At 40.4% G+C, this 20,068-nt stretch overlaps 1 protein-coding gene across 1 annotated transcript; it reads left to right on the top strand.

Annotated features, from left to right (window-relative positions):
* The first annotated feature begins 1,100 nt into the window (after window positions 1-1,100).
* On the top strand, window positions 1,101-19,530 carry LOC146309143 (myosin heavy chain, fast skeletal muscle-like). Its single transcript, XM_084744468.1, has 40 exons — window positions 1,101-1,229; window positions 1,322-1,533; window positions 2,582-2,725; window positions 2,802-2,958; window positions 3,750-3,777; window positions 3,870-3,981; window positions 4,073-4,165; window positions 4,344-4,407; window positions 4,738-4,836; window positions 4,917-5,020; window positions 5,096-5,234; window positions 5,306-5,424; window positions 7,355-7,504; window positions 7,615-7,785; window positions 7,875-8,184; window positions 8,287-8,378; window positions 8,474-8,561; window positions 8,679-8,796; window positions 8,901-9,024; window positions 9,700-9,836; window positions 9,926-10,181; window positions 10,269-10,511; window positions 11,098-11,274; window positions 11,361-11,506; window positions 11,597-11,687; window positions 12,166-12,555; window positions 12,651-12,777; window positions 13,724-13,842; window positions 13,925-14,121; window positions 14,331-14,514; window positions 14,600-14,765; window positions 14,851-14,975; window positions 15,058-15,366; window positions 16,205-16,408; window positions 16,492-16,617; window positions 16,705-16,875; window positions 17,787-17,891; window positions 18,012-18,107; window positions 18,202-18,336; window positions 18,880-19,530. The coding sequence occupies exons 2-40, from the start codon at window positions 1,330-1,332 to the stop codon at window positions 18,901-18,903; spliced, it is 5,844 nt and encodes a 1,947-aa protein (XP_084600594.1). The 5' UTR covers window positions 1,101-1,229; window positions 1,322-1,329; the 3' UTR covers window positions 18,904-19,530.
* Window positions 19,531-20,068: the final 538 nt, after the last annotated feature.

Here is a 20,068-nt window from a genome sequence, read left to right as displayed (position 1 = left end):
CTTTAATGTGGTGGTGTGTTGTGTGTGGTGTATGGGATTCTTGGCCCATTTGTGTTCTCTGTGTACAAGTTACGGTCACACTTTATTTTACACTACACTAATAAGATGTGACAAGCAGTATTTGTATCAAATCTGCTACTTTCCTCTTTAAAAAACAATATCTGAACCAGATCTACCAAGTCAAGGTCAAATTTATAAAGGTAGAGGAATGTTTTGCCTATGGGTGACTGCACAGACTTTCGTTATCTATTGTCTTTTCAGCTGCTGATCAATCAGGAAGCCATGAAATTATAATGATTTGTCAGATTCTCTATGTTCTGTAAGAGGTGCAACCTGGAACACAGCAATACAGTGTTTGTTTCTCACCCTGAGTGTGACGTCAGAGGAAAACGGTGTGTGAACTAACTTTTTTATTTATTTAAAAAATAAAAACCTAATGACAAATTCAGTGGAATTTCCCGATGAGACAGACGTTCATTTGTGCACTGGCCATAAAACAAACAAACAAACAAAAAAAAAAAATCATTTTGACACATTCCAACAAACTGAAGTTGACATTGTACTGACATCTGTCAAGAGTTTAATGCACTTAATCCAAGCAAGGTGTCTTGGAGGTGAATGAGCAGGTGGTCCTCGAATCCAGGATGAACATGAAGGTCACGATGCATCATGGAGACACTGAGTTACGTATGGTTTATTCCCATAAATACAAGCAATGACAGGCTCTGTCTCTAAATCAGTGTTATCACAAAATAAATAAATGCACTGATTATAGAAGATTGCCTTTAACATGAGATGTGGTCTCACTGAACAGCAAACACAACATAAATGTTAAGTAGCTACTGACAGTTCTTGACAGTATGGAAGGCATGTAAAAATAGTGCTTGAGGATCATCACCTGTCACTGCTGACATGTTCCTATTACCACCCGAAGATCCCGTCCCATATTTAAGTGTAGAGCAGAGATCGATAATGCGACTTGATTCACATTTGAATAGAGTGACATTGCCAAGTTTGGAGCGTCCGGTTTGCTTCAGCAGCACATTCATCTTGATAAAAGGAGCCTCAGCCTCCCGCTGGTGTTCACTTAGAGACGTGCCGTCCATAAGATCTGTCATTTTCCCTGCTTACATCTGTCAACATCGGTGGCTCTGCACTGGGTGTCTCCTCCTTTTTTGTGTTTGGCCTGCAGAATCTCTGATTCAGTCCTGCTGGGGAGTCTAAACCCGGTGAGTAAATAATTCAATTAGAAATCTTTTGAATTTTTTTCTTTGATTAAGTGTGCCTTACTTTCATGCTTTTTTTTTTTTTTAACCCTCAGATATCACCATGAGCAGTGATGCCGAGATGGCCCAGTATGGGCCGGCGGCCATCTTTCTCCGCAAACCGGAGAAGGAGAGAGTGGAGGCTCAGAACCGCCCGTTTGATGCCAGAACTGCCTGCTATGTGCCCGATGTCAAGGAGCTGTACATCAAAGGTACCATCCAGAAAAAAGAAGGTGGCCAAGTCATCGTGAAGACTGAAGCTGATGAGGTAAATATTTCTGTATCCGTCAAGAGTTATTTATCCAACACAGTCTCACAGCAGTTTGTGAAACAGTCCCACAACTGATTTAATTAATTTGATATAGACATGATTTTTCTCTTATTTAGCTCTGACCAGCAGCTCTGTAGGTTGCTCTGTGACCGCCACCTAACCCCCTACACTTTAGCCACGCCCTTTCATACCTCATAAACTGTTTGTCACAGATTTTTGTGGGACATATCATTGGTCTCAGCAGATGGTACCAGTTACCCCCGCCCCTTTACTTTAGCCACGCCCTTTCATAACTCATTACCTTTCTTTTTCAGGCACTTGTGCGAGTCATCACTGGACTAAGCGCGGTTCAGTTTTCATTTACTTTAGCCACTTTTTATATGGATGCCTTTTGTAGATAGAATGAGCAAAATAATTCTCTGCTGAGCCATGATCATGAATAGGCTAGCGAGGCTAACTAACTTTTTAGCCATCCAGCAAACAATGCAATGCTTTAGTTGGGTATCAAACAATGTTGTTATGTGTTTTGTTAAGGAATACAGAGCAGGGAGAAGTTAACTTTTTCCCCAGTCTTTCATAGGCTAATTTACTAGGCTTGAACTTGGCTTTACAAACCTGAGATTAGTTTTTGATTGTGCAAACGAGGTCTGCTTTCTTAAAATCTTGCTCTACTCACTTTAAATATATTTTGCTAAACTTTGGTTAGAACTAAATCTAGATTAAATTAATCTTTGATAGTGAAACCCAGTGTGAAAATTGGTAAATGTAATATGGAAAATGCATGTTTTCTGGTGAATGGGATGTAACATGCAAAGACACTGAAATATGACTTTAAGCATCATCTGCTTTGACTCTTTGTTTAAAGGTGCCAATATTTTAATTTTTAAGGTCACATATTCTGTCTGGTGCCTTTTCTCTTTTCTTACTGCTGAGTCCTGTTAGCAGGTCTATTCTATTTCCTCTCATCAGTATGATCTTCTCTTCTCTTCTCTTCTCTTCTCTTCTCTTCTCTTCTCTTCTCTTCTCTTCTCTCTTTATTTTCCAGACTGTAACAGTCAAAGAGGAAGATTGCCATCCTATGAATCCTCCAAAGTACGACAAGATTGAGGACATGGCCATGATGACTCACCTCAATGAGCCCTCTGTGCTGTTTAACCTCAAAGATCGTTATGCAGCGTGGATGATTTATGTGAGTAATGAGAGGGACAGTTTCATCTCTTTATTTGTCTGAGTGGTTCTCACACACTGTGTATTGTCGTCTGCAGACCTACTCTGGGCTCTTCTGTGCCACTGTTAATCCCTACAAGTGGCTGCCGGTGTACGACCCACAAGTGGTGGCGGCTTACAGAGGGAAAAAGCGCATGGAGGCCCCACCACATATTTTCTCTGTCTCTGATAATGCATATCAAAATATGCTTACAGGTAACAAAAAGCTTTTCTAAAAGTTTGTGATCCATGTTGCAATTTTTTTAGGTGATTTTTGCAATGAACTTGCAGGAGCAAGTGAAAGTTTTTGTGTGTGTGTATCATTTATGAAAAATCAAAGGCAACTTCTGGTGACAATAAAACCACCACTCTGAATTAATCTTACCAAAAGGGCGAATTACAAAAATACTAACAAAATCTGCTTTTTTTGTAAATGAAGAACAGTGGAATAGTCTCCAGGTGTCACTCTTCAAACTCAGGACAGGTTGATGTGAGCTGAGGTGGAGCTAATACATTAAAATTATTAAAGTAATTTAAAGATTAAAAAAAACAAACAAACAGCAAATCTTCACATTTGAAATGTTTTTGCATGAAAGACCACTGTCATTAAATCAAAATAGTTGCCAATAGATTTTCTGTCAAAACTTGAACATTACTCTATAATATAAAGGAGAAATATCTAATGTATTCACTGTAAGAAATTATAACTGACAGTTATAAACAGCTGATCAACTTATAGTGGAGACCTTGTTGTTGCTTGTTTTTGTCAAAACACAATGTTGCACCCGTCTTGCATTCCTGCAGTGTTCCTGCAGCCTGCCTGAACTTCCTCAAATCTGGGGAGGAAGAAGGAGGGAAAACAACGCACTTCTACTATAGACTGTGTGTTAAATAAGATTTTAGCCTATACTGTTGGATTCCATTACTCTTAGTAACTTGTTCATAACCATTTTGTCACTTTAACAAATGCATGACTTCACTGAAGCGCGTTCATATTTTTCTGACAGATCGTGAGAACCAGTCTGTCCTGATCACGTGAGTGGTGCTGCATATTAGTACAAATTTCACTTATAATTCAGTCATTAAAGATGGACAGTATGATTGCTTTTGGTTGTCTTTGTTCACAGTGGAGAATCTGGTGCAGGGAAGACGGTCAACACAAAACGTGTCATCCAGTACTTTGCGACAATCGCGGTGGCTGGTGGCGACAAGAAAGAGCACTCGTCTGGCAAAATGCAGGTAATCCCTCAACGAGATATGAGCCTGACAAAAAATGAAAAATAAAATCCACAATGGGATTCCGATAAAGCTGACTGGCTGTGTTTTCCAGGGGACGCTGGAAGATCAAATCATCTCAGCGAACCCTTTGCTGGAGGCTTTTGGGAATGCCAAGACTGTGAGGAATGATAACTCCTCACGATTTGTAAGTATGAGCTTTAAAGATAGGATCTTTGAACGAGATTTGCTTGTTTTCCACCTCACAGATGTTCCAATAACTGAGGCTGTTATTCTCCTTCAAATATTCCTAAAATCTTTATTACAAAATTTCGTGATTTTTTGTGCAGTTTGCCCAGTTTCTCGACTGATTTTATATTTCACAGGGTAAATTCATCAGAATTCACTTTGGAACCACAGGAAAACTGGCTTCTGCTGATATCGAAACCTGTAAGCACAATAACATCTGATTTAATGTGATGATGAAGTGAAATAATCATCTTGAGCATATATATGTATATACATATGGAATTTACTGGAAAATCCTGAAAATACACCTTGAAAATACTTGAAAAGTGCTTCAGTTTGACATTAGAAAAGGTGTAGGAAGCCTTTTTTATTTCAACTTAAACTTTTCTCATCTTAACTTCTTGTCTTTTTATCTTGTTTTTTTTATTGTTGCTGGTCTCTGAGGGTTGCCAAACATATTTTTTTAATGGCTGCAATGACAAATAAAGTGTCTCATGTCTCATTTGATATACTTAACTTAATTCAACACAGATTTGCTGGAGAAGTCAAGAGTGACCTTCCAGTTGTCTGAAGAGAGGAGCTACCACATCTTCTATCAGATAATGACTGGCCACAAACCAGAGCTCATAGGTATGGGGAGGACATCATATCTTGCAGATTTTGAAGAATACATTCAGAAAAGATGTAATTCCTTATGTTTTTCTTTTCAGAAATGCTTCTCATAACAACAAACCCGTATGACTTCCCCATGATAAGTCAGGGGCAGATCTCTGTGGCCAGCATCGACGACAAAGAGGAGCTGTTGGCCACAGACGTGAGTGTCTCTTGTCTTCAGTGTCACACACATGCATTTCATCAACTCCCGCTAACAAAGAATTTAATGTAACAGACAGCGACTGATATCCTGGGCTTCACCAATGAAGAAAAAGTCTCCATCTACAAGCTGACCGGAGCTGTGATGCATTATGGGAACATGAAGTTCAAGCAGAAGCAGCGTGAGGAGCAGGCGGAGCCCGACGGCACTGAGGGTGAGACGTCTGGCTTTAGTTTTCATCAGTGGAGATGTGAAGATGATGTTAACCTCATGTTTACCTCTCAGTGGCAGACAAAGTCGCCTTCCTCATGGGTCTGAACTCTGCCGACCTGCTGAAAGGCCTCTGCTACCCCAGAGTGAAAGTGGGGAATGAATATGTCACCAAGGGCCAGACGGTCCCCCAGGTACTGTGACTGTAGACTTAACAAGTCATAATGCATGATGAGGTGCACTAATATAAAAAGGATCATGTACAGTCAGCAGGTCATTATTGCAAAATAATGAATCATCCTAAAGGTATTTTTCATTGCCCTGCTGATTATGTGGTTACTTATCAGAAAATAATGATAATTTGACACAAACTATCGATTTTAAAGTGGTTTTGTGGATTTAAAAATTATTTCATTGCTCCTCCAGAGTCTATGATCAGAACTGTGTCCATAGCAATGCTCTGTTCTTCATAGCAACAGTCATTATACAATACATTATAGGGAGAATTTATTATACTAATACCTAAAAATATATACAGGAATAATATACAATAACACAGTATACTAAAATATGCCAAAATATAGAAAATGTAAAAGCATTCTGCAGACATAAGATAATATGTCTGTAATGAAGTAGGTGGGAATAAAGTCAAGATGTGCAAATGAACCAGTAGGAGTATAAGATGAGCAATTTACCATAACCATGATAATGAAGGTGCAAACCAGGAACAGAGCGAAACAGCAAAGCAGAGGCGTTTGGTAGAACAGAAACTATACAGCCTCTCTGTTAGACAGAGCTGAGGTGTTGTAGAGGGTAATTGCTCGTGGCAGGTAAGATTTCCTGCATCGGTCCGTGTGACAGCAAAGCTGAGTTAAACTTTGGTGGAAACAATAATCATGTTGTATAGCTTGCAGGCTTTAACTTCAATAATAGCCATTAAAATTTTGAGCTCTAAAATTTCTTTAGTTGTCCTGAACAATGTTAACTGCTCCTACCACAGCTTCAGTGTTGACTGCAGGCTGTTGATTGGTCAGCATCTCATGCAGACTACTGTAGTTGTGATATTTTGCCATCAAGAGCTTAGCATCGGTGGAACTAAGAATATCAACATCATCTTCATCATCTATAAGTTTTGTGACATGTGTCGTTGCTGGAATATCACACGTCACACTGTAGAAACCTACCAAGTGAAATTCCAGAGTATTGTCACCAGCATGTTATTTTAGGTGCTGTCGGTATGTTGTCCTAATGTTTGCACCACTTTTTGGAAATGTTGTGACAATGTCTCGTTATGTCACTGGGATGTGGCAAGCATTGTCCCTACTAAGACAGGGTTGTGGCTGGATTGTTACTGCCGCATAACGTTTTTAGTGTAATGTTGTAGGAATGTCGCTGCAACTTGATGTCACTGGTGTAATGTTGCAGGAATGTCACTGCAATGTGTTTTTAAGTGCAATGCAGCAGAAATGTTGTTCTGACATAATGTTTTAAGGTAATGTTGCAGGAAGATTGGTGCAACCTAATGTTGCAGGAATGTCGATGCATCACAAATGAACTAACATCACAACGTTGGCATTGCAGTGATATGCTGTGTTTGCAGGGGTTGTGACTTTTCACCTACATCCATGCTCTTGTTCCCCATTTAAACTACTGACATCCTGTAACATGACAGGGAAGAAAAAATCATATTTCTGGGTGCATTCATTTATGCAACAAATTCTTCATCAATACAAAACAGAGTACAATACAAAATAATAGGGCATATATGGCTTTAGAATATCACATAACATTTATCAATTGAATGTTTATATGTGAAATATAATAGCTTGAAATCCTGCATTAAATGTTTGGTATTTATGACGAGTAATCTGTGAGGGAGGGGCATCTAATCATTAAGCTTTAAGATTCCCTCCATTAACTGGTCCTAACAACAGCTTGCACAGCCAGTGTTGACTGAGTGTCAGGTTGGTCGGGCTGATATATCACTTGGGCAAAACAAATAACAAATAAACACCCCAAACCATCTGTCAGCAAGTACCCCATAACCTCTGTTATAAAATTTAATAACCTTGTTTGCATGGAAATCTATAATTCATGATAGTGATTCATGCTCCTTCTGATCAGGTCACCAATGCAGTTGGTGCACTGGCGAAGTCTGTGTATGAGAAGATGTTCTTATGGATGGTCATAAGAATCAATGAGATGCTGGACACGAAGCAGCCGCGGCAGTTCTTCATCGGAGTGTTGGACATCGCAGGGTTTGAAATATTTGATGTGAGTCTGGATTCAGTGGGGGGGGGGGGCGGTTGGTGTTTCCAGCAGGCACGCTTGCTTCTCAGTTTTATGTCCATATGTCGTAAACTGATGCTTAATTCTTGTCACAGTTCAACAGCATGGAGCAGCTCTGCATTAATTTCACCAACGAGAAGCTGCAACAGTTTTTCAACCATCACATGTTTGTGTTGGAGCAAGAAGAATACAAGAAAGAGGGAATTGACTGGGAGTTCATTGACTTTGGGATGGATTTGGCAGCCTGCATTGAGCTAATTGAAAAGGTAGGATTAATCTACTGCACATCAGTGTATATTTGACCTTACTTTAGGCACTTTGTATTCATTACGTATGCTTGTGTTACATTCAACAGCCAATGGGGATCTTCTCCATCCTTGAAGAGGAGTGTATGTTCCCCAAGGCCTCAGACACTTCCTTTAAGAACAAACTCTACGACCAGCATCTTGGGAAAAACAATGCTTTCCAAAAGCCAAAGGTTGTCAAAGGCAAGCCTGAGGCTCACTTCTCCCTGGTGCACTACGCCGGCACTGTGGACTACAACATCACCGGCTGGCTGGAGAAGAACAAAGACCCTCTGAACGAGTCTGTGGTGCAGCTTTACCAGAAGTCATCAATGAAGTTGCTGGCTTTCTTGTATGCGTCATTTTCTGGAGCTGAAGCAGGTAAAAGTTTGCAAAGCTTTGGAATAATTAACATTAAAGGCAGAAACTGGAGATTTACTGGAAAAAAAAAGACCAAATAGTTCTTCTGTTTCTGTTTTGTAGAATCAGGTGGTGATGCTGGAGGTGGCAAAGGTGGAAAGAAAGGAGCAAAGAAGAAGGGCGGCTCATTTCAGACGGTGTCTGCGGTTTTCAGGGTAGAGATGTGATGAAAGTTTAATGAGATATGACTTTCAACCACACATTCAAATTCAAAATTCAAAAAGATAAAATAACAATTGATCTCCTGCAGGAAAATCTCGGAAAACTGATGACCAACTTGAGGAGCACCCATCCTCACTTTGTGCGCTGCCTGATTCCAAATGAGATCAAAACACCAGGTACAAATTTACAAGAAAAACTATATGATAATACAAAAAAAAGGCTCTTGTTGATGAAAAACATGATGTTGAATGAAATGTTTGTTGCTAATCAGTTCCTGTTGACTTCACTGGCAGGTATCATGGACAATCACTTGGTCATACACCAGCTGCGCTGTAACGGCGTGCTGGAAGGAATCAGGATCTGTAGGAAGGGATTCCCCAGCAGGATCCTTTATGCCGACTTCAAGCAGAGGTCAGCATTGATTCCCACCCGAAATAAAACTACATAAAGAAAACTGATACTTGTCCTTTAATCTTCCAGTTTGTGATCATCTGTTTTCATCTTAATTTGAACAGATACAGAATCCTTAATGCCAGTGCCATCCCAGAGGGACAGTTCATTGATGGAAAGAAAGCTTCTGAGAAGCTTCTTGGTTCCATTGATATTGACCACACACAGTACAGATTTGGTTCTACAAAGGTATGTGTCCATCTGCCTCACAGGGTAAAGATCTAAAAACTTCTTTGGGTCTAGACGTAAGCCTTTACAATCAACAAATCAATTCATTCAAGTGGACTAGATGCAGCAGACCACACCAGAGGTGGGAAGTAACTAAGTACAAATTACTAAGTAGACAAAAAAGATGTAACGAGACAAAAAACAGACATAATAAGACGAAAAAGACATAACAAGATGAAAAACAACATAAAAGATGCAACAAGACAAAAAGACATAATGATGAAAAAGATGTAACAAGATGTAGAAGGTGTAACAAGACAAAAAAAAAGACATAAGACGGGAAACTAACAAGATGAAAAAGACGAAACAAGACAAAAAAACAATGAAAAGACATCAAATACATGACATGATGAAAAAGAGGTGACAAGAGGAAAAAACGACAAAGATGCAACGACAAAAAAGATGTAACAAGACAGAACGCTAACAAGATGGAGAAGACATGACAACACTAAAAACTATGTAAAAGATGGAGAAAAGGAAGTCCTGTTAGCTTTGCAAAAAAACAGCTTCCTTCAGAGGTCAACTTTTTCCTTTAACACTTTAAGTATATTTCAGAGGATGTATTTTCCTCTACATGAAGTACAGTGTGTGTGAACTTTTGCCACCTCTGAGTTTTACTACACTATATTGTTTCAGGTCTTCTTCAAAGCTGGCTTACTCGGCACTCTGGAGGAGCTGCGAGATGAAAAACTAGCTTCTCTTGTGACCCAGACTCAAGCGCTGTGTCGGGGATATCTCATGAGAAAAGAATTCTCCAAGTTAATCGCACAAAAGTAAGATCATCGCCAAAAATACTTCTCTTCAATGACAGAAACTAAACCAATACCACTATGATTAAAAACTGCTGATGTGTATCTTTCAGAGATTGCGTCTGGATTCTGCAGTATAACTTGCGCTCATTCATGAATGTGAAACACTGGCCATGGATGAAGCTGTTCTTTAAAATAAAGCCGCTCCTAAAGAGCGCAGAGACAGAAAAGGAGATGGCGACGATGAAAGAGGACTTCGTCAAATGTAAGGAGGATCTGGCAAAGTCAGAGTCGAAGAGAAAGGAGCTTGAAGAGAAAATGGTCTCTCTATTGCAGGAGAAAAATAACCTCCTCCTGCAAGTACAAGCTGTGAGTATCACAGCAAATGAAAGCCACAGATATCAGTCAAATCATTGTGCAATCATATTATTGTTGTTCTTTCTGTGGTTTTCTCAGGACTCCGAAAATCTTTGCGATGCAGAGGAAAGATGCGAAGGCTTGATCAAGAGTAAAATCCAGCTCGAAGCCAAACTCAAAGAGGTGACTGAGAGGCTGGAGGATGAGGAGGAAGTGACCGCTGAGCTGACCGCCAAGAAGCGGAAGCTTGAAGACGAATGCTCTGAGCTTAAAAAGGACATTGATGATCTGGAGATAACCCTGGCTAAAGTGGAGAAGGAGAAACATGCCACGGAAAACAAGGTTTGTTGTTAGTGGACGTAGATTCCTGGTCTTTGTGGTGATGCCAATGTAGAAGCACCTTAAACATGCAATGGTCTCAATTGTTAGTTTCAAGTCTTCTTCAATACAGCTGTTAATTATGTACATTATGCTTTAGTTTGTGGCTATCTTGTGATGGACAAATTGCTACCATGTCTGCAAGTTCTCAGTCAAATTCAATCAGGAAAAAGATGTAGCAATGTGTATCCTCTCCAGCTCCATGTTCTCATCCAAATATGGTCACTTTTGGCTCCAAAAAAACAACAGTCACAATGCCAAACTCAAGCCTTTGATATGTTAGTCCACTTGATTGGTGTCACATATATCCTATTTAATATTTTTGGTGCCTTATATTTTTGTGCTTCTTCAATATCTAGGTATCTCACAACAACAACATTAACATTTCAATGGAATTTTTGGCAACGAACATCAGATTCATTTTTGGTGCAGACAGAACCACCATGTGGCCAGTTATTAAGGACTTAACATTATTACACATAATGTATAAACCACGTCCCACCACCACTTATAGAATCACAATACTTAAGAATAATACTACTTCTTGTAGGTTAAAAACCTGTTGGAGGAGCTGGCTGGTCAGGATGAAAACATTGGCAAACTGACTAAGGAGAAGAGAGCTCTGCAGGAGGCTCATCAGCAGGCACTGGACGACCTTCAGGCTGAGGAGGACAAAGTCAACTCACTGACCAAAGCCAAGTCCAAGCTTGAACAGCAAGTGGATGATGTGAGTTGCTGTGAACAATAATACATTCCCCCACCGGTGTTACTTGACATCTTAATTGACTAATTAATTTGCAAATTGCTGTCAAGCTTGAGGGTTCACTGGAGCAAGAAAAGAAGATCCGCATGGACCTGGAGAGAGCCAAGAGGAAGCTCGAGGGGGATCTGAAACTCAACCAAGAATCCCTGATGGACCTAGAAAATGACAAACAATTATCTGAGGAGAAGATTAAGAAGTAAGCTCCTGCACTGATCATGTACAGCATGCATGAAGAAAATAAATCTTTGGGTTCAAACTGACATCATGAATTGTCTTGTCCCTGCAGAAAAGAATTTGAAAACAACCAGCTGCTCAGCAAAATTGCAGATGAGCAAGCGATTAATAACCAGCTTCAGAAGAAGATGAAGGAGCTCCATGTAATAAACCTCAGATCAAAGTCATACATTATTCAGACCGATAACAACCAATTCCTAAGTCTTGCCCCTTTTTCGCTCTGTGCTCCAATGACATTTGAGCAAGACTGGTACCTCAATCAACTTTCTCTTTTTCTCTTTCCTGTATTTAAAAATGAGCTCGTCTTGTGCGTGACATAATCAGATTACAGTTACATTTAGTAAAAATGGGGGGATTATTAGTGGGAAAACATCTTTAAATAAACTACCAAGTGCAGTGCACACACTTTACAAGACCTCACAAGTCTCACAATACCACTCTGGTCTCAGTGAAACCAGCTAATCTGACAGTTGCTAATCCATCATCTCTTGGAAAAAAGGAAAAAATGAGAAAGTTGAGTGAAGTTTTCTCGACTCTAATTGGAGAACAGCGAAAAATGAGGCAGGACTTAGGAAATCTCAATCCTCCCCTCATGGTGGCGTATTTGCTTTTTGTTTCAAGGCTCGTATTGAAGAACTGGAGGAAGAAGTCGAGGCTGAACGAGCTGTCCGAGCAAAGATCGAGAAGCAGCGGTCAGACCTCTCCAGGGAGATCGAGGAGATCAGCGAGAGGCTGGAGGAGGCCGGAGGAGCCACCGCCGCTCAGATCGAGATGAACAAGAAGCGCGAAGCCGAGTTCCTCAAACTGCGGCGTGACCTGGAGGAGTCCACGCTGCACCACGAGGCCACTAACGCCGCACTGCGCAAGAAGCAGGCGGACAGCATGGCCGAGCTGGGAGAACAGATCGACAACCTCCAGAGAATCAAACAGAAACTGGAAAAGGAGAAGAGCGAATTCAAGATGGAGATCGATGATTTGGCCATTAATATGGAAACAGTTGCAAAAGCCAAGGTGAGACGTTTAAATCTGGAGTATGATATTCGTGATTAGATGACAGATTGGAGAATTCACTTAACTGGATTAATTTTACTTTTACACACTTTTAGGTCAACTTGGAGAAGATGTGTCGGTCACTTGAAGATCAGCTTATGGAGCTAAAGACCAAGAATGAGGAAAACATGCGGCAGATTACTGATCTCAACAATCAGAGGGCCCGTTTCCAGACTGAGAATGGTAGTTTCTTTTACTGCTTTTATTCAAAACCTTGAAGGTTATATATATGAAATTTTGAATATATGGCAAATAAATCCAAAAAGGGGAGCAACGTCCACAGTGCATGAAAACAAAACAGTCCAAGAAATGCGGGGAAACAAAAACTTAAAAGCCTCATTACTAAATTTGGGCCAATCAAATGTTTTCTCACCCATGATGCTGCAGAGCATACATGTGTTTACTGGAGCAATTTGGTGGGTCTCTTGGCCTGTCCTCACTGTACAAAAGCACAACTTTATTACCTGCGCCAACAGGGAATACCAACCAAGCTAATGGAACTTAGCGGTTAGCTAACTACCGAACTAGTGGTATAGTACAAAGGTGGTGCTCTTGCTGGGTGTGGCTTCCTGGTGCTAAATGGCTCCTCATTAAACAGAATTTGTTTCTAACAATGAGTTGGTAATTGCTGGAACAGTAACAAAGGCTAACCTATACCTTTTCCACCGACATGGAACTGGCCCCATTCCATTTTCGATTTGGAACCCGAAAAGTAAAAAATATCAGGTTTTCCTTGGGAACCAAAGTGGGCATGTTATATTCTACAGGTCCCTGTGCATTGTACCACACCCATCATTGATAACAATGGTTCAACTCAAAAGTGGTGGAAATGCAGGCTTGTTCAAGAGATAGCACCAGGGTGCCAAGAATGTTTTATGGAACTAGTTAAAGAACCAGAACTAATTTGGTGGCCAGTTGATGGCTAAGCTTTATTTTGTTACTGATCACTTTCAATCAAGTGTGTTTTACGATGATCTGCAGGGTTTTCGTCAGTGGAGTCTGGTGGCTTTTAGGAGAGTGATATAACAGCTGTCTGGTGTGAGTGCTCTAGTGGCAGTGACTGTAGTACATGGAACCTTTAAAGTTACAGTTTTGCTTGAAATATATTTTCGTCTTTGGCTCTTGGTAGCTGAATTTTCCCGCCAAATGGAGGAGAGAGAGAGTCTCATTTCCCAGCTGACAAGAGGAAAACAGGGATTCACAACACAAATCGATGAGTTAAAAAGACTAATCGAGGAGGAAACAAAGGTAACTAAAGGTTTGCAGACACTCTTCTGGATTACTTTACTTTGGTTCTCCTGAATCTTCACATCTGTGGCTTTCTCAACAGGCCAAGAACGCCTTGGCTCACAGTTTACAGTCAGCCCGCCATGACTGCGATCTCCTCCGTGAGCAGTTTGAGGAGGAGCAGGAGGCCAAAGCTGAGCTGCAGCGCTGTTTGTCAAAGGCAAACACTGAGGTGGCTCTGTGGAGGAACAAATATGAGACTGATGCCATCCAACGCACCGAGGAGCTGGAGGAAGCAAAGTAATTATATACTGAGATTAGATCAATATATCAGGCTAATGTTGCCTTATTAGTAACCCTTATTTCTAAGAGTCTAATGTATCAGTGCAGGATGAAATAATAAATAACAGAATTATAAAATAAAACATGACCTTCCAAAAAAAAACAAAAAAAACACTGACCATATTTTTAGTTCCTTTTTTTAATAGTCATGGTTTCTGTTTTGACAGGAAAAAACTGGCCCAACGCCTCCAAGAGGCTGAAGAACAAATCGAAGCTGTGAATTCAAAGTGTGCCTCGCTGGAGAAAACTAAGCAGCGACTTCAGAATGAGATGGAGGATCTGATGGTCGATGTGGAAAGATCCAACAGCGTGGCTGCCACCCTCGACAAGAAGCAGAGAAACTTTGACAAAGTAATTTCTTACACTTAATACCACATGCATTTCTTTATATAACATTGTGAACTATTATTATTAGCTCATGTTTCAATGAATTCAGATTCTAGCTGAGTGGAAGCAGAAGTACGAGGAGTCTCAGGCAGAGCTTGAAAGCGCTCAGAAAGAGTCTCGATCTCTGAACACTGAGCTTTTCAAACTGAAGAACTCCTATGAAGAGGCCCTGGATCATCTGGAGACGATGAAAAGAGAAAATAAAAACCTGCAACGTGAGTGAAAACCTGTGGTGAGAAACAACAGCTTGGGGGTAAACATGTTAAATCAGTTATTTTAGACACATCTCTGTCATTCCAGAGGAGATCTCAGACCTGACAGAACAACTTGGCGAGAGCGGGAAGACGATTCATGAACTGGAGAAATTCAAGAAGCAGGTGGAGACAGAAAAATATGACATGCAGACTTCACTGGAAGAAGCTGAGGTACAACTGATGACAATCCTAGCCAACAAACGTCTTCAGTAAAAACACAGCATTGGTGTAAGTAACCCAAACTGTTTTTAAGGCCTCCCTGGAACAAGAGGAGTCAAAGATCCTGCGTGTGCAGATGGAGCTGAACCAGATGAAGGCTGAAGTTGACAGAAAGATAGCGGAGAAGGATGAGGAGATCGACCAGCTGAAGAGGAACCACCAGAGAGTGATGGAGTCGATGCAGGCCACTCTGGATGCTGAGGTCCGGAGCAGGAACGACGCCCTGAGAGTGAAGAAGAAGATGGAGGGAGACCTGAACGAGATGGAGATCCAGCTGAGTCACGCCAACAGGCAGTCGGCCGAGGCCCAGAAACAACTGAGGAACCTTCAGGCTCAACTCAAGGTATAACAACATACACTAATCTGTGGTTACACTTTATTTGAAGAGGTGTGCGTAAGACTGACACAACACTGCTATAACCATGACATGACACTGTCATGAACATGAAGGAATTTTTATGAACATTTATGACTGTTATTTGTAAGTGTCATTCGGTCAGTTATGTAATTTGTAGGGCAAAGTTGAGATTGTTTTAGATGTCTTTGTTTAAGACGACATAGCCCTCCAATGTCTTTGTTATGACAATTTGACACTTACACTACAACATAACTGTCAATTTCTTTCCTATGACAACTTGACATTAACCAGAACAACATAACTTGTCAATGTTTAGCTGAGACAACATAACCCGTCATAGACATGCCATAGCAGACCTAATTATCAATGTTAGAGAAAGTTTTTTTGTGTTAACACTACGTTAAACTGTCATATGTGGTTGGTTTTGACATTGGCTGCCATGAGGCCATTATAATTGTGCCATGCATATTTTCGTTGAGCTCAGATTTTGGACTTGTCATTAAGAAGACAGTTTCACAACAAGGTATTGTCCTGATTTAGGGAGTTTCCTGTAGGACAGATAGCTAGCTTTCCTTTTTGCTAAAGTAACCACTAACTGCAGCTATTTGTTGTTGTTAGCTCAGGAAATTTCATAGACAGCCATCTTTGAGAAGTTTATCCTGGATTAAAAGTGTAGACTAATGGAATATTTGGCCTGATGGTGGCAATAGTACAGTATTTAAAAATTACAGAGACTATGAATATCCATGCTGTATCTTGCATTTTAGCAGGATAAAAAAGATCAATACTATATCATCCTAACAGTGGATAAATGCACTTTTAGGATGCCCAAATCCACCTGGATGACTCTGTGAGAGGGCAGGATGATATGAAGGAGCAGGTAGCCATGATGGAGCGCAGGACGGCCTTAATGCAGGCTGAGGTCGAAGAGCTTCGAGCCGTTGTGGAGCAGACCGAGCGGAGCCGCAAAATGTCCGAGCAGGAGCTGGTTGATGCCAGTGAGCGTGCGGGACTCCTGCACTCTCAGGTGAGTTGTTTGCCATCATCAAGGTATCAACAAACTCTTTCATTCGCAGGATTTACAAGTCATGTGTCTTTTATCTTTGACAGAACACCAGTCTTCTCAACACTAAAAAGAAGCTTGAGGCGGATGTAACTCAGCTTCACACTGAGATAGAGGAAGCTGTTCAAGAGGCCAGGAATGCTGAGGAGAAGGCCAAGAAAGCCATTACTGATGTAAGATGCTATATAGGGCTCTTATTTTGTTAACACAGACCTGAAAGTGTTTTTAAAAATTAAGTTCTCCTGTTGTGGCACCCCTAGGCTGCCATGATGGCTGAAGAGCTGAGGAAGGAGCAGGACACCAGCGCTCACCTCGAGAGGATGAAGAAGAACCTAGAGGTCACAGTGAAAGACCTGCAGCACCGCTTAGATGAGGCTGAAAACTTGGCCATGAAGGGCGGAAAGAAACAGCTTCAGAAACTGGAGGCTAGAGTACGTACAGGATATGGCCGTCCACATTGCAGATATCCACATGAAACATAAGAAGTTAGAAATTAGTCTATAATTCAGTGCTTTACAATGTCTCTGTGAACAGTGACAGACAGCTAGATTTGTGCTATATTCACTTGTGTGCTCTTTCATTGCTGCTTTCACTGCTGTCCATGCGCTGTCTCTGATGAAGTAAGATGAAGACTTAAGATCCTGTAAGTCATTATAATGCAAAACTTTACCCCCCCCCCAAAAAAGACTTATCTTAAAATAATGACTAACTTAATGAGTTAGTCTCAAAATAATGAGAAATTTTCTCAGTATTATTCACTGGCTATTTATTCATTATCATTTTATAAAAAAAAAAAAAAAAACAGTCTTTACTTGCTAAAAAAGAGAGTATGATTCACAGGTCAGTCACCAAAGGCAAACAAATCCAGTGGGCAAAAAGCAGCAGCATTGTCAGAAAAAAGGCAAAAAATCCCAAAAAACAGGAAAATCTCAACAGTAGGATAACAAAGGCTAGAACGCAAGACACAATGGAGCTGAGATGAACTGGCACAGAGTGAAAACAAGACACACATTAGACACTCTTGTGAGGAGGAGAATAACAAGACACAGGTGAGGCCAATCAGGGCGGGGTGGACAATCACAAGAATGAGTGGAAGTGACCTGACAGAGGAGATGTGAGAGACAAAATAAAACAGCAATCACAAAAATGAATGAATGAAATAAAAACATGACCTAAGAAACTTGAGATGTGTCTCATTATATGTTGCACACAAGACAAGTTAATTTTATTGTCTCTGTGGACTTAAAATCATTGTTGTATTGGATGGCATTTGGCCTTTGTACCCTCAAAAAACTAACAAGACCAAAGGCCAAGTGGCAGTTAATTGTGCTCTTGTCTGCAGGTCCGTGAGCTGGAAAATGAACTGGAAGCTGAGCAAAAAAGATCCACGGAGGCCATCAAAGGAGTCCGTAAATACGAGAGGAAAATCAAAGAGCTGACCTATCAGGTAAAGCTCCTTTGTTTAAGAATTCACTGAAACCACTGAGCACTTGAGTGACATATTGTTACTGTAAATATGATAAAATAATGAAAGACAGAATCCAGCAGTTTCCATGACTTCTTTCAGACCGAGGAAGACAAGAAAAACAACATCCGACTGCAGGATTTGGTGGACAAGCTCCAGAACAAGATGAAGGCCTACAAGCGACACGCTGAAGAAGCTGTGAGTGACTCACGACCGGCAGAAATCTGCTCAGTGACTCAGTTAATGTGTCAGATCACCAATATGTTCAACGTGATTAATGATTAATCTGCAGGAGGAGCAAGCTAACATGCACATGGCCAGATTCAGGAAGGCTCAACACGAGCTGGAGGAGGCTGAAGAGAGAGCTGATGTGGCCGAATCTCTGGCCAACAAGATGAGAGCCAAGAGCCGTGAAATAGGGACGAAGGTACCGAGATACTAAATGTGTGACGCCATTTTGATCATATTTGATACTTGAGTTCCTGGGACCTCTGCAGCATCAATATGATCAATACTTTCCTGCAATCTGAATTATTCCTACCACACTTATATATTCACTGTTAAATAAAGTGATTAAAGATTGAAATTACATCTTAAGATAAATTTAGAGTGGAAATTAAGATATTTGTTTGTGTCACTATCCAGTAAAAGTCTAAGAGAAATGTTTTTCATGTATTCAGCTTTGTGGAAATATATTTCTCAGATGATCCAGTGGTTTTTTAAATGTTTTGTTTGGCTCAAGAAATAAAGGAGCACTCCCTTTTTCAGCTTTATTGAAAAACTCAAATCACCAAATTTGGATTTGCTAATAAAATATAAAAATAAAAAGGTTCCTGTTTAAAAAAAAAAATGAAATTGACCAAATTTTCCAAAAGCAATTACCGTAATAATGTTGTTTTTGTTTCGAAAGTATTGTGATCAATGAAATTTAGTACCGCTTTTTGTGTTTGTTTGTTTGTTTGTTTTGCAGGCTCAAGAGGGACAGGGCGAGTAGCTGAATGTTGGACTTGATGTCTCTCTGAACACCAGTGAACATCAACCTGTTTTCATCACAGATCTTCAGATACTGACGTCTTTGTCACGCCCCTCAGTGTCCCATACTGAGGCACCGGCGCATTATTATTAATATTAGTTTGAATATTTTTCATCAGAACAAGCTTGAGTTCTTGCTATTTGCCATCTTGCCAGCTAACCTGCGTTACCACGGCAACGCACTGAGTTATTACAACGAGCAAGTCAACTTCACACCGCGCAAAGAGCGAGGCCTGGATTTTCATCATTCTTTAAACTGATCACGAGGTCCCCATAACAGCTGTGGCCCTGAGCGCCTGCACAGAGAGTTTATACCAGCGGTCGGCTCTGACTTTGTGCGTCTGTATTAGACGGTGAGGGGCAAGATGACAAAACATCAGTATTTAATGACCTGTGGATACAGATGTGCATGACAGAAATGTTTGAGAGCAAATCATATATATTAGTTTAGAGTTTATACCATATTAATATGATACTGTAGCATGTTAACTCACGTCAGTAAATCTTACTAGAATCATCAAATAATCAAACATTATCACTCATATTTAATTACATAATAATAATCCAGTAGTGTTGAAGATGACATTCAAAATTTAGATTTTTGAGAATGAACTGGTTGAGGTGAACTGTAGCTCAGTCCACTCAGTTGTTGCATACAAATAATATATTAATCATCCAGTATGTTTTAGAGAGGCAGCTTCATGCTACTGGTCAACTGCCGAAGGGCCCTCGAGCTTCAGGGACCACAAACAGCCCGTGGTCCACTGTATGACAGTTTGAGCGGTAAACTGATGAATTGGAACTATAATTGACTCTATAGTGAAGAGGTTGTTCATTTTAAAACCTTCATTCATTCAGTTAAAACTGCACTGGTAAGTTGCATGTTCCTAATGGTTACTAAACAGTATTCCAGCATCAGAAAACCGAACACGCTGCACGTAGAGTGGAAGAAACAGGAAGTCCCTGTGTATGTTTATCTTACTGTTATATTTAGTATCCATATCACCACAAGAGCATTTAGTTCTGGTAGAAATTTCACCTTCTTTTGTTGGATTCACAGGAGTCTGTTTATCTAAGTCATAATCTTCACATTTCACATAGTTTCTTGTCTTTGCTGCTATTTTTAA

Source organism: Lutjanus erythropterus, chromosome 19, assembly GCF_056507025.1.
Source record: "Lutjanus erythropterus isolate fLutEry1 chromosome 19, fLutEry1.hap2, whole genome shotgun sequence".
NCBI lineage: Eukaryota > Metazoa > Chordata > Actinopteri > Lutjaniformes > Lutjanidae > Lutjanus > Lutjanus erythropterus.
The sequence above is the reverse complement of the archived record's forward strand: the minus strand, read 5'-3'. Positions and strand labels throughout refer to the sequence as shown.

Excerpts from the sequence above, each read along its gene's own strand:
- LOC146309143 (XM_084744468.1), top strand. The coding sequence starts at position 1,330 with ATGAGCAGTGATGCCGAGATGGCCCAGTATGGGCCGGCGGCCATCTTT. Across the intron at positions 8,379-8,473 it reads CGGTGTCTGCGGTTTTCAGG|GAAAATCTCGGAAAACTGAT; the intron begins GTAGAGATGTGA and ends GATCTCCTGCAG. Across the intron at positions 10,182-10,268 it reads TCCTCCTGCAAGTACAAGCT|GACTCCGAAAATCTTTGCGA; the intron begins GTGAGTATCACA and ends TGGTTTTCTCAG.